This window comes from Grammomys surdaster, unplaced genomic scaffold (genome assembly GCF_004785775.1).
Source record: "Grammomys surdaster isolate TR1022 unplaced genomic scaffold, NIH_TR_1.0 278, whole genome shotgun sequence".
Classification (NCBI taxonomy): Eukaryota; Metazoa; Chordata; class Mammalia; order Rodentia; family Muridae; genus Grammomys; species Grammomys surdaster.
In genome coordinates, this window is record NW_021604719.1 from 8,654,411 (window position 1) to 8,668,112 (window position 13,702).

At 35.9% G+C, this 13,702-nt stretch overlaps 1 protein-coding gene across 2 annotated transcripts in view; it reads left to right on the top strand.

The window, feature by feature from the left end:
* Prr16 (proline rich 16) overlaps positions 1 to 13,154 on the top strand; it is a 187,474-nt gene extending 174,320 nt beyond the window's left edge. The window contains exon 2 of one of the 2 annotated variants that reach the window (XM_028777170.1): positions 10,640 to 13,154. In XM_028777170.1, the coding sequence (XP_028633003.1) occupies positions 10,640 to 11,395 (756 nt within the window). In that variant the 3' untranslated portion in view covers positions 11,396 to 13,154. The remainder of the gene's footprint in view (positions 1 to 10,639) is intronic. The other variant, XM_028777171.1, reaches the window with a different exon arrangement.
* Positions 13,155 to 13,702: the final 548 nt, after the last annotated feature.

Genomic DNA, 13,702 nt, shown 5'->3' on the forward strand with positions numbered 1-13,702 from the left:
AGAGAGAGAGAGAGAGAGAGAGAAGAAGAAGAAGAAGAAGGAAGAAGAAGAGGAGGAGGAGGAAGAGGAGGAGAGAGAGAGAGAGAGAGAGAGAGAGAGAGAGAGAGAGAGAGAGAGAGAGAGAGAGAGAGAGAGAGACTGGGCCTGGAGTGGGCTTTTTAAACCTCAAATCTAAATAGTGACAGACATCTTCAACAACACTGCCCCTCCTAATCATTCAAACCACCATTCACTTTTACCTGCAGAACCATTTTACCTTTATGTAAACATTATCTTAATCATAAATGTATTAGTACTGTAAGAATCGTGCAGAGTTACTTTAATATTTCATTTCAATATCTCTATTACAGATTCATTTCTGAATGTATTATATGTTTTAAAGGTGTATATGTGACTTCTATTCTCTATGTATAAGAAAAAAAAAGAAAAATGTGAGAGATTACAAGAATCAGAAGCATGATTTTACAGCCCAAATTTAGTTTTCTGAAATTTATAGATGTATTCAGAACCGAAAAGAAAAAAAAAATGAAGCTTTTTGTGAACACCATACTTTGTTACAGTACTTTGTTCTGTTTCATTTATCTTTAACATTTATGTATTTAGTATATATTCCTTGTTCCATCTCTAAAAGCGTGGGATTCATTTTTAGGACAGTAGACTTTCACAAGAAAAAAATGAAGGCTAATTAAGCAGTCAATCACAATATCATACAATGGTGTACATGAGGGAGGAAAACACATGAGTTCTAGTGATGTGTACTACGACTGAATATGCTCAGGAGGATTGTTTGTAAAAGCAAATAATATGGGGTCTAATTAGTTAAAGACACCAGGAGGAGAGCAGTTGATGGTTCTGAAGTAATGAAAGTCAGTTTGATTTAACCATGAGGTCCATGGTAAATTAACCAGAATCCAGTCATTGACCTCATACCCAGCAATATATTGGCACTGCATTGGTTTCTATATATTATTATTACTAACAATTTTTAAAGGAAACACAAAGTGTAGGAGGAGGTAGGAATGGATGATATTGTGGTGCATGCCTTTAATACTAGGTCTGTGCAAACCACGACAGCTGAATCTCTTTCAAGTTTGAGGCTGCCCTGGTCTATTCAATGAGTTCCAGACAAGCTGAGATTGCATCACAAGACCCTGTTTCAAATATATACTCTTGAATTGTTTCCATCATCTATATAATGTATGGTATCAAATATAAGAAATAAGGAAAAGGATAAGCATTGTGTAATATCATTATATTACTATGAGATTTGTGGTGTTTTACCCTGGGAAAGAGATACACTCTGTTGTTCCAGATAATAATGTCATAGTTCAGTGGAAATGCCTCAGTGACTGGTTGGTACCTAACAATAGAATGGTTTTGGAAACACATGTTAGTCTTGAAATCTGAAGATATCTCTGTTTATTCCAAGGCTAGTCTACTTTTGGGCCACTTTAGCATCTTTTTCATGTTTGCAATTGAGGTATTTCAGGGACCATGAGAGAGAAGCTCAAATAATTCTTGCTTTTTAAATGTCTTACAGATCCTTTCATATAAATAAATGTAAAAGCTAGACCAAATTGTGGAATAAATTAAATGTTTCCATTTGCTACATTTTTCTAAGTCCAATTTAGTGTAATTTGACCATTCACACTGTAATTACTGAGTTTGCTCATGCATAAGAATTCCCATGCCCTTTCCCAAACACGCTGTCATCTAACAGCAAAATACAAAGTTGTGATGAAGAACTATTTACTTTAATCCCTACAGTAGATCATTTGGGCAAATAGAAATAGATCATGTGAGTTACGCCTATAAATGGATGGCAGATAAGCTCTCTGTAGTAGAGATGGAATACACTCAAGGCTGCCTCCTTCTTGCTTCTTTCTAAGGCTTACATTCCATCCATCACAGGATGAACCAAGTGCTGTGTCAGTTAGCGTTTGAGCCCAGTAGTAACAGTATCTGGGCTAGTAGCATACGGCTATTCTTATTCTTACTTTCTTACCTATGTTTCTTTTAGTAATATTTCCTTTGGCTCTTACTCATTTTTCTTTTTAGGTTTTTACTATAGACAGTAACAGCTTAAGGTAGCTGTTTTTATAGGACAATTGTAAGTATTTCAGAATAAATAGATTTTGTAAAAGTCTCAATTAGAGATACATTGTCTTTTCCTTTATGAATTTTGTAGTGCAAATTCTTGTGGCTGAGAACTGTTGATAAGTGACCCCAGAGGAAGATTCATACAAATTAAAAATTTAAGATAATTAGAAGATGTACCTAACCCTCAAGAGATTTGAGGCCCCAGGGAGTCGGGAGGTCCAGTAGGGTGGAGGTGGGGAGGTGGAGACATCCTCTTGGAGACAGGGGAGGAGGTATGGGATGAGGAACAGCCAGAGAGTGGACCAGGGTGGGGATAACAATTGGAATGTTAACAAAAGATTAAAAACAATTAAAAAGATAATTAACCTCAATGCTTCATGACTTAAATTAACTAAGATGAGTAGTATTCAGAAAAAGTCTCGATATATTCAGAGTTATATTTAGTGACAACCACATGTTTCAGTTTTCTCAGTGTTTTGGGAGTTGGACTGGAACTATCTTTGTCAGAAGCTTTGGGACAAGTCTGTGCTTCAGTCAACAGGGAGAGAGTTCTCCATGTCTGATCAATGTCTTCTCTTCCCTTCCTGTTTCATATCTGTTTTTCTGAGCCATATGGGATTAGTGGGTCTGATAACCTTAAAAATGAGACTTAAACCTTGAATTCAAGATAAGATGGAATAAATCTGGGTCTCTTTTCCATTTCTTTACTAAGTAAATTTTTATTTAAGATCTCAGTGTGAAGTCACTGCAATGTTCCAGGCACAACAGAAAGTTAGCCTGAAGGGAGCACATGACAATATAGAGGAGCAGGGGCTGGGGCGATAGGATAGGAGGTTTGCGGGGGCGGGGGGTGGTGGGGAGCATTGGGAAAGGGGATAACATTTGAAATGTAAATAATTAAAGTATCCAATAAAAAAAAAAGAAAAAGAAAACGTAGTTCCAGTATATGAGATGAGCATTTGAAGGGACTGGGCATGATGTGTGAGAAAGAAATCCAGAAATTTTGTGTTTTGGGTTTATCTATTTTTACTTCTGTGGCTTCCATTAAGGCCTTATTTTGAAGTTTGATTTAACAGGAGTGTGAGTAATATATACAGAATATCTTTTGCTTTATTGATATGTTTTACCTGGTAATATATTTTACAAAGATGATTTCTTCCTATTACTTTGAGCATATTCATCATCTGTATACTCACATTTCTTGACTCTATCCCTTATTCTCTCACTCCTTCCTAATTATCTTATATCATTCATATACAGACATATTTATGTCTCTGTGCACAGAAAAATATTAATAAAAGTAGTGAAGGACACATTTGTCTTTGTGAATCTGACTTATTTTGTTTAATGTAAAGGTGCCCTCTGACATATATATTTAGCAAAGAACATGATTGTTCTTCATTATGACTAAATAAGAATCTATTTTGAATATACAGTTAATTGTCATAACCATTTATTGGAGGGAATCAAGGTTGACTCCATATCCTGACTGTTACAAAGAGCTCTGTGATAAGCATGGGTGCATTATATCTCTGTGGCTTTTTGACTCAGGTCCTGCAGAAACAAACCAAGAAGTCATATACCTGCAGCATCTGGGAATTTTAGTTTTTAACTCCATACTGATTTACATAGTGACTAGACCAGTTTTTGTTCCCTCAAGAAGTTTATGAAAGTTCCCTTTGTCCACAACCTCACAAGCACCTCTTGCTTGTTTACTTAATGATAACTATTCTGATTCTAGTGAAATACAATCTCAACCTATCTTTCATTTGCATCTGCTTTTCCTGTCTAGTTCCTGGTTTCAGTAGAAATGCTTTAAGGCTTTCCCCTAGTTGTATAGCATTGGCTCTAGGCTTTCGTTTGTAGCTTTACTATTTGAATGATGTACTTATGTTCCTAGCTTCTTCAGAGCTTCTATGACTAAAGATGCCATACTTTGTTCTGTGACTTTTTGCCATCTGTTGAGATTATCAAGAGGCCTGGAATCTATTAATATGATGCATTATATCTTCATTTCTAGCTTAATTTGATATGGCTTAATTTTCTCTAAGTATATCACTTACTTCTAAATTTTACAATTTATTGGACAATAGATTTTCCACATGTACCCTAATGATCCTTTGACTCTAGCTGTAGTATGTCTACCTACTCCCAATGTTATTAATTTTAGTCTTCTCTCAGTGTCCTGTGGTTAATCTAACTAAATTTTCTGTCTTGATTTCTTTTGTACGAGCCATCTTCTTGCTTCATTGAGCCTACATATTATTACTTTTATCTATTTTATTAACTTGTTCCTTGACAGTTTTGTCTACATATTATTATTGTTTCTCTAAGACATTGAAGTATATTGCATGATTATTTTTAGATTTATATTACAAATATAGAATTTCTAGTTATAAAATTTTCTCTCAGACAATTTTTATTATATCCTACAGTTTCTTACATGTTGTTTTTATTTTTCATTCAACTCTACTATTTTTACTTTTTTAAGTTACCTATCCGTCATCCAGTAGTCTGTGATTCAATTTCCTTGATATGAGTACTTTTTTGTAGGTTTTGCAGTCAGTGTCTACTGCTATGCTTTGCAGAGCTTTGAACTTGACCTGGGACAGACAACAAGAGAATGAAGAAAGGAGAGACACACGTAGCAGATAGCTGGGAATGGGTGTACTGTGTGTGCTCTGATGGAGACTCACTAGTGTCCTGACACTCAGGCTATGTATTATATACCACTGAGCAAAGAGGTGAACTTCTTCAATATTGCTGTGCTAGGAGGCAGGTTTATTGCATAAGTCAAAGTAGAAGGAAGCCAGTTAGCTAATCTCTTATGAGATCTCTGTAAAAAGCAGTTTCTGCTTGCAGTCATCAGGAGGTAGAGAGTGTAGTTGATATTTCCTGTGCAGTAGTATTACCTGGAGAGCAATCCTTAACATCAGTTCTCACACTAGAGAGAGGCCTTGTCATTTATCTATTTGTTTGTTGGTTGGTTTGGAATTTTCAACAATAACTGCTCTGAATGGAGTGAGATAGAATCTCAGTATAGTTTAGAGTTCATTTCCATAACGACAAAAGATGCACAGTTTTGTGTGTGTGTGTGTGTGTGTTTATTGTCTGCATGTGCTTCTTTGAGAGGTATATTTTACAATCATTTTCTACTTTTGGTTGGATTACTTGATTTTATTATTTCTTTTACTTTTTGTATTGTGTCTGTCTATTCTCAAGTAGATGAATAACTGTCATATAACTTTCATTATATACACTGGCTCTTCTATGTGTTGAGTAGTATTACCACTTATTGTTACCCAGAAGTTTTGTAAAATGGATGTAATCCCATGTCAATTATTAATTCAATTTCCTGAGCTGTTAGCCTCTTACCAAGAAGTCATTGCTTGTGCAAATACCTGTTGTGTTTCTCCCATGTGTACAGCCATTATATTCAGAGTATCTGGCAATATTAAACTCTTTAATCTGTGTTGATTTATAGAGAGAGGGATTTAAAGGCCTTATTTTACTGCTCTACATGTTAATACTCAATTTTCCTAAGACCAATTTGATGAAGACTTTGTATTTCTCTAAAGTATGTTTTTGGCAACTTTGGGAAAGAACAAATATACAGATTTATTTTCTGGGTATTAACCTCATTCTAGTACTCTCTGTGTATGCTTTAGAACAGTAGTCTACTGTGTGTTTTGCCGCAACTCTGTAGTGCTCTTTGACATAAGGAGGTTTGTACATTCAACATTGCTCCCTTTGCTTATCATTGCCTTGGATAATCAGAGATGTTTGTGTTTTCGCATGAGTTATGGGTTTTTTTTCTAGATATGTTAACAGTGTTATTGGTAATTAGATGAGAGACTGCTTTAAATTTGTGGGCAGTCTTTTTATAGTATGGGAATTCTAACAACATTTGTCCTGATGCTAAATCATGGGAGGACATCATGCTATCTTTGGGATTCTCGACACTGTATAGATTTCCCATCACTTGGCTATTAGTGTGTGCATACATGTACATGTATGTATGCACATATGTGGGTATTAAAGCCAAAGGTTAATATCAGGTGTCTCCTCAATGATTCCTTATCTCATTCCTTGAGACAGTATCTCAAATAATGCAGCTAGACTGGGTGGCCAGAGCTCTGCATGTGGATGGGTCACTAAGAGAGTGAACTCAAAGCATAATGCTTGTGTGAGAAGCACATTTCCAACTAAGCTATATCTTTCAAATATTTCTATCAATTTTCTTTCCAAAGGTCATATTCTGTTTCTTAGCATGTAATATTTTCTTTGTTGACCTGTCTCTTCTTATTCACTACATTTACAAGGAAAAACTGCTTTCTGCAGTCTTGCTAGCTTCCTTTAGTGAATCCATTTATTACCCTCTGTGTTTACTTAATGACTTACTAGTGGATATTTAGGTTATCTTTAATTTTTTACTTATATATTTATTTGTTTATGCATATATTTGAACTATAACAAGTCTAAAGAAGCAATCAAAAAGCCTGCAGGAACATTGTGTGGGTTTCCATACCTATAAGCATCTGTTAGTTTCCCTGGACTAGGCTGGAGTTTGTTCATAAAAGAGCTATACCAAAGATCTGTACTTACTTAGTTTGTGTGATATTGATAACAGTCGTGTACACTGCTTTTATATCTTAGCGATGTACAAATTTCCCATTTGCTCAAATCACAGCCAACAATTTACATTTTAAACTGTATATTCCCTGACATTAAATTTTTTATCATTTTTCTTTAGTATATATTTCTTTAATTTTTTACTAAGATCAAGAGTTTTTTACTCTTAAAAATTAGGCATCCATCTTTATGTAAGGTACTTGCTCATAAGCTTTCCTCCCCCAGTTTTCTTACATGGACATGAATTGGAATTTTTTCATACATTTATTTACCTAAGTTTGTATTGAGGCTATGATGGTTTTTTCTTTATGAAAAACTTAGCGTTTTAATTATTTCATTTATCTATTAATTTACCTAAGATTGTACTGAGGCCATGATGTTTATTTCCTTATGAAAGACTTGAGTATGCTATTCGTATACATCACCAGCCTTACCTTATTTGGGTAATTCCCTACTTTTTATTACAGAAAAACATCTACTTCGCTCAGTGTAATATAAAATTAAACTATAATAAAATTCTAATTGTTTTCTAATTGTCTTGAGGTATTTATAATTTGTATAAATATCAGATGTCTACCTATTTTTAATTAATTTTTGGTATCAAAAATAATGGGTTTCAGTATTATATTTTCAAACATATTCCATTGTATGTTTTCTCTTTCCTCCCTTTCCTTTTTTTCCAATTAATTTATTAATTCACTTTACATCCTGATTACTGTGCCCCATCCTCCCTGCTTTCTTTCCCATTCAGCTCTGAGAATTGGGTGGTTCTTCCAGGGGAATCAACCTACTCTGGCACCTCAAGTTACTGCAAGACTAGGCACAACCTTTCCCTCTAAAGCCAGACAAGACAGCCCTGTTAGGTGAACAGGATCCACAGGAAGGCAACAGTCAGAATAAGCTCCCACTCCAGTTGTTGTGAGATCTACATAAGATCAAGTTGCATGTCTGCTCCGTATGTGCTGAGGGGGCATAAGTCCAGCCCTTGTATACACTTTGGTTGGTGGTTCAGTCTCAGGGAGCCCCCAAGACTCCAGGTGAGTTAATTGTGTTGATCATCTTGTGGAGTTCCTGTTCCCTCTGGATTCCCCATTCCCTCCCCCACATCTTCCACAAGACTTCTGGAGTTCATTCTAACGTTTGACTGTGGGTCTCTGCATCTGTTACTGACACATACTAGTTGGAGAATCTCAGAGGACAGTTATGCCAGGCTCCTGTCTGTGAATCCAGATTGACAGATACAAACATAGCCTGAAGCTTCAAGGTAGTTGAAGGAGGAAAGCAGGCCAGCCATGTGTCTGTGTAGATCTTCTGAGGATAGCGAAGAAGCACACCCACCCCCTAAATTGGGACTAAAGATGGTAGGTAGTTCTTATTACTCTTCCCTCCAATTGGAAATACAGATAGATGGTAATAACTACTCTTTATTACTGTCTTTCAATCCCCTCTTCTCTGTTACTGGGTCTCATGCTCTCTCAAAATAGTACTTTCATGGTATAATTGCTTAATTTTTATGACCTATAATACTTGATGCCTTTTTGTCCCCCCTCTTTTGATGTCCTATTGTTTCACTGTTATATATTGAGAAAGGATTTATATTTTTCTGTTTTGAAGCTATGTAATTTATATAAATATACTTCTGTTATAAAAGTATATATTAACACATTTTCCCTTTGAATTCCATTTCTCTCACTACTGGGGCTGATTTTGAAACATGTGGCACTTTATTGCAACACTCTCAACAATGGAGCTGCTAGCTAACTCTCCACCTCTTGTTTCATGGTGCCTTTCAGCAGCAAGGTCTCCATTAGTGTTCCCATGCTCAGTTCTCTTTATCAGAGGATCTTTTTCAAGCTCTTTCGCAAAGCATGCTTGAATCATTGCTCTCCTGCCAATTAGATCTGTCTGAAGTCTCAGAAAGGCTGCACCCACCCTATCACGTGGGGTCTCAGACCCTTTGTAATATCTAATATGCTGTTGACGACTTGGAAGTCACACTTCTACTATTTGTAGTCTACGATCTCTAAGTCTATGTTGATGACAGGCAGTCCCAGTAGGTTCTGTGCTCCATAGAAACAGTGTTAGTTTCTGCATTTATTGTCATGCAGGAAATGAGAATATCGAGACAGAGAGCAGCCAGGAATTATCACATCAGGCTTGAGGCAGTAAATTTTCATCAGCTTCATGTTTTTCATAATAGATGAGACTTTTGTTTTCTTTGCTGTAGAAATTTAACAAACTAAATGCTAGAGGTAGTTACTCCCCCACCCCCACCCCTACGCCTGCAAGGGAAATAGAGCCCATCCTCAATGAGCCAAGTTGATTTCTTACCTCCTGCATCTATTACCCATCTCATAACAGCAATTGCTACATGTGACTAAGAACTAGAGATTGTGTCAATAACCATATGGTCCTTTACGAGTAAGTTTCTTTCAGAATATTTATTTTACAATAATTTAGCAAGTTCTAAAAGCATGTCATGTAGCTATCAGAGGCAGAAAATGCTTTTGCTCACATTTGACCAAAAAAAAAAAAATCCTCAAGGCGTTTATTAATAAATGTTTACTGAGCCCTGTAAGTGCTATCACTACTTTATAATTCTATAGGGGAAAAGAGTCAAATATCCTTTGTCTATTGAAAGTAGGCAGGGGCTACATGAAAAAATAGTATTTTGATACTTATATTGATATTCAAAATGTAATTAAAATTATGTGAATACTTTGAATTAAAAAAAAGCTTTTGGTGACTATTTAATAAATTAACTTGACACAGAGTTGCAGGAGAAGTGGAAACTCTTAAAGACTGACTCCTGACATACAGTTTTGTTGTTGTTGTTGTTGTTGATTTTTTGTTTTGTTTTGTTTTTTTAGATTTGTGGACATTGGTTTGATGGGGGGGGCATTTCATGAAGGAATAGTACTCCGTACAAATGTTCTATGCTAGAAAGTAAGTTTGTAATTATGAGAGTTTAAAAGAAGGTCTAAAAGACATAGTTAAAAAGAAAACAAAATAGAAAATATTTGGAATTTAGTGTCTGGAGGATTGTTTTTAGACTTAGAAGTACAGTTTTATGGTAGAACCTTTTGAATTGAAACAAAACTTTGACATCTACCAAGATCACCCTCAAAAGCTACAGGATAACAAAAACATATCACAAAAAAGCACAAAACATTTTAAGTAAACATACGATTTCTTCCTGGGAAGGATGTCTTACTTTGGGATTCTATTGATGTGAAAAGATATCATTACCACAGCAATTCTAATAAGGAAACATTTAATTGGGGGTAGCTTACAGTGCAAAGGTTTAGTCCATTGTCATGATGGCGGGAAGCCAGGAGGCACTTAGGCAGACATGGTGCTGGAGAAGTAGCCAAGAGTATATCTAGATCTACAGACATCAGGAAGAGAGAATGAGAGAGACACTGGACAAGGCTTGTGTATCTGAGACCTCAAAACCCACAATTAGTTACACATATCCTCAAAAAAACCCACATCTATTTCAACCAGGCCACATCTCCTCATAGTTCCATTAACAATGGGCCTATGGGGGCCTCTTTCATTCAAACCACCACAGAGGCCAACAAAGGACAGTCATCTTATTAAAAGTATAGCCATTATCCAAGTTGTTCAGTTTATTTTTCAGCATAGAAGCGATGGTGGTAGTAATAGCCGAGCCAAATAGAATAAATAGCATATTAGATTGTAGGCTTATGAGATTATGATACCAAACATGCAATGGTCACCATGTCTATATTTCTTGACTGAAATCTTGAGGGAGCAATGGAGTTGCCAGTTCATCATCAGTCAGAGCTTCTGTGAAAGCTCAAAGCTGACCAGAAAAGGTTTGCTTTATGTGTACTTTACTTCTTGTTGCTCTTCAACACAATTACCTTGTCCTTTCCACTAGGTGGTTGACCAGATTGACACCCTGACCTCTGACCTACAGCTGGAGGATGAGATGACCGACAGCTCCAAAACAGATACTCTGAACAGCAGCTCCAGTGGGACAACAGCCTCCAGCATAGAGAAGATCAAAGAACAGGCCAATGCCCCTCTCATTAAACCTCCAGCACACCCATCTGCTATCCTTACAGTCCTGAGAAAGCCAAACCCTCCACCTCCTCCTCCAAGGTTGACACCTGTGAGGTGTGAAGAGCCTCAAAGAGTGGTGCCAACTGCCAATCCTGTAAAGACCAATGGCACCCTTCTACGGAATGGAGGATTACCCAGTAGACCCAACAAAATTCCAAATGGAGAAATCTGCTGCATACCCAATAGTAACTTGGACAAGGCTCCATTGCAGTCTCTGATGCACAGACCTGAAAAGGACAGGAGTCCTCAGGCAGGGCCTCGGGAACGAGTACGGTTCAATGAAAAAGTACAGTACCATGGCTATTGTCCTGACTGTGAGACTCGGTATAACATAAAGAATAGGGAGGTCCATTTACACAGTGAACCAGTCCATCCACCTGGAAAGATTTCTCACCAAGGACCTCTGCTCCCTCCTCCACCTCATCTCCCCACTTTCCCTTTAGAAAATGGGGGACTGGGAATAAGCCACAGTAACAGCTTCCCCCCTCCCACACCTGCAACTGTGCCTCCTCCCACTGCACCAAAACCACAGAAGACCATCCTGAGGAAATCCACTACTACCACAGTGTGACATCTGCCATTTAAGAAAACATTCTGTTTGTTTTTAATTTTCTATATGATAAACATAAAATAATAAGTAATGAGCACTTTCTACTCAAGCAATAAAAAGGCCAAATATATTAATCTGCATTCAACAAAGTGGCATAAAAATCACGTGGTAAGTATGCAGAATGACGCTTCTGTCCTGGACATACATTGCTTTCTATGTTCCATCATCAGAAACTGCAGAAAATTGAGAACGTATGAATGCATTTTATTTTTTGTGATTGACCTAAGACAAACTGTGACCTTCAGATTCCAAGTATTTTGATTTATTATAAGAGCTGAGATGTCAGATGTTTTGATTTGTTCATAAAGCCAGGGCAATTCATTCCATTCATGCCTAACTCATCTATGCATTGATGATGTCATAATCCTCTCTTTGATCTAATGCTTTTTAATAAGAATTTTAATACCGAAGGACTATTTTATTATTTTTTCTAAAGATGTTTGTCAATAATTTTGCATCATGAAATGCTGAGGACACTACCAAAAAGTTTATTTTCTATACTATACAATTTGAATCATGTGTTCAACTATATGTGTAATAAAATATTTTGAGCTTTGGAAATATGTCAATAAATAATAGTAAATAATGAGAAAGCCTAATGTTCCTTAGGTTTAAAATGAAGTAGAGGTTACTTTAACTCCCTGCTAACATTCACTGAAACGGGAAGCCAGTCCCCAAGAGTTTGAACAAGGTGACACTGATTGGATATCATAATTTTTAGAGTAAATATCACAACCTATTTGGTAAGTATATTCTTACAACAGTTTCCTTTTATACACCTCCATTATGGTATGTCTAGAACCAGCCAATGAATGCCTTTGATGTTGTCAAGCCTTCTCCCAGGACTGATTGTAGATACGTACATTAAAAGGTTGGAAATTTTGCCTTCTGTCTACTGTAGCATGATCAAATTCCATGAAAGAACTTAGAATTATAGGAAGGAAGTTGGAAGTGTCTCTAGTCACAGGGTATGTTCAGCGATGGCCTTTTCCTTTTTCTCTTCTAAGTTGAAGGGTATCAGGGTTTTTGATTTTCCATATAAGCATCTCTTCTTTCTACCTTCAAGCCCAAGTCTTTCTCCTGAGTAGTATTTGCCAACTTAAGAAACTTAACCAACTCATATATCAGTCAGGTCCCAGTTGCACTGATTTGGACTTATGTGATGTTTTGCCTTGGAGATGAAAATTATCTATCTCTCAAAAATCATTGTGCAGTACAGTGTCTGCAAGGGGGAGGGGCAGGGATTATTTACGAGGTAATAAAAGAGGACAACTTTTGGTGAAATTAGTGTACTGTGTGATCTGAAAACATGAGTGAATTTTTCAAAAATGTTCCTTTAAATTTTAAAACTTTAACTTTTGCTGCTAAAGAAAAATAGTCTTATGATTTAGACTTATGAATATTCTTTGAAACAGCTTTCTATTGAAATATGACAATGTATTTTGGGAAAGACTATACAAAGAATATAACATTTATTATTTAAATGAATGACTGAATGAAGAAAATAAATGAGAGACAGAGAATGTCCTGTTAAAAATTTGCTCGGTGTGCTATTTTATCTTTTTGTGTTGTACATGAGGGTAATGTAAGCTTAATAATCCAATATTTTGGAAAGATATAAGACCATAATGAATAAAGACCATAATCTAGTATTTATTAACTGTATTATTAGTGTATTTAAGAGATACCACCCAGGAAAATAAATGATTGAATTCTTGAATGCTGAAATTATATGTTCTTAACTTTTTACTCCATGCATTATCTTGAAATTACTGCAGCAAAATAACTCTTTTAGATTAAATATATTAGTGCCTTGCATACTCTAACCTAGTGCTAGATGATTCAATTTTATTTTCTTTCTTTAGTTCATCTTTCTTTTTTCAGCCAGATACTAAGATCTAAAAAGTACCATGTAGATTCAGATTTTCAACCATGCTGCTATCTGGGAACCACATTGTGTCTCATGGTATCACAAATAGTTCATAAAATAGATAATTTTCTTGAAATAAAACAAATTGAATGAACTAAATTTTTGAAATTGCTTGAATAAGGACATTGGTTTATATGTCTAGGTAAAAATCCTTAGAGATCCAAACCCATCTCTCTTTTTCAAAATATAGACCAGGTTTCCTCATAAAATGACATCTTTTTCTGTTTAATCAGTGACTACACTTGTCTCTAAATAGAAATATTTATAAGAAAATAACTAAAATGTCAAGTCATATTTCAAGTGAAAATTTCATGGTCACTAACTTATAATTTATCTAT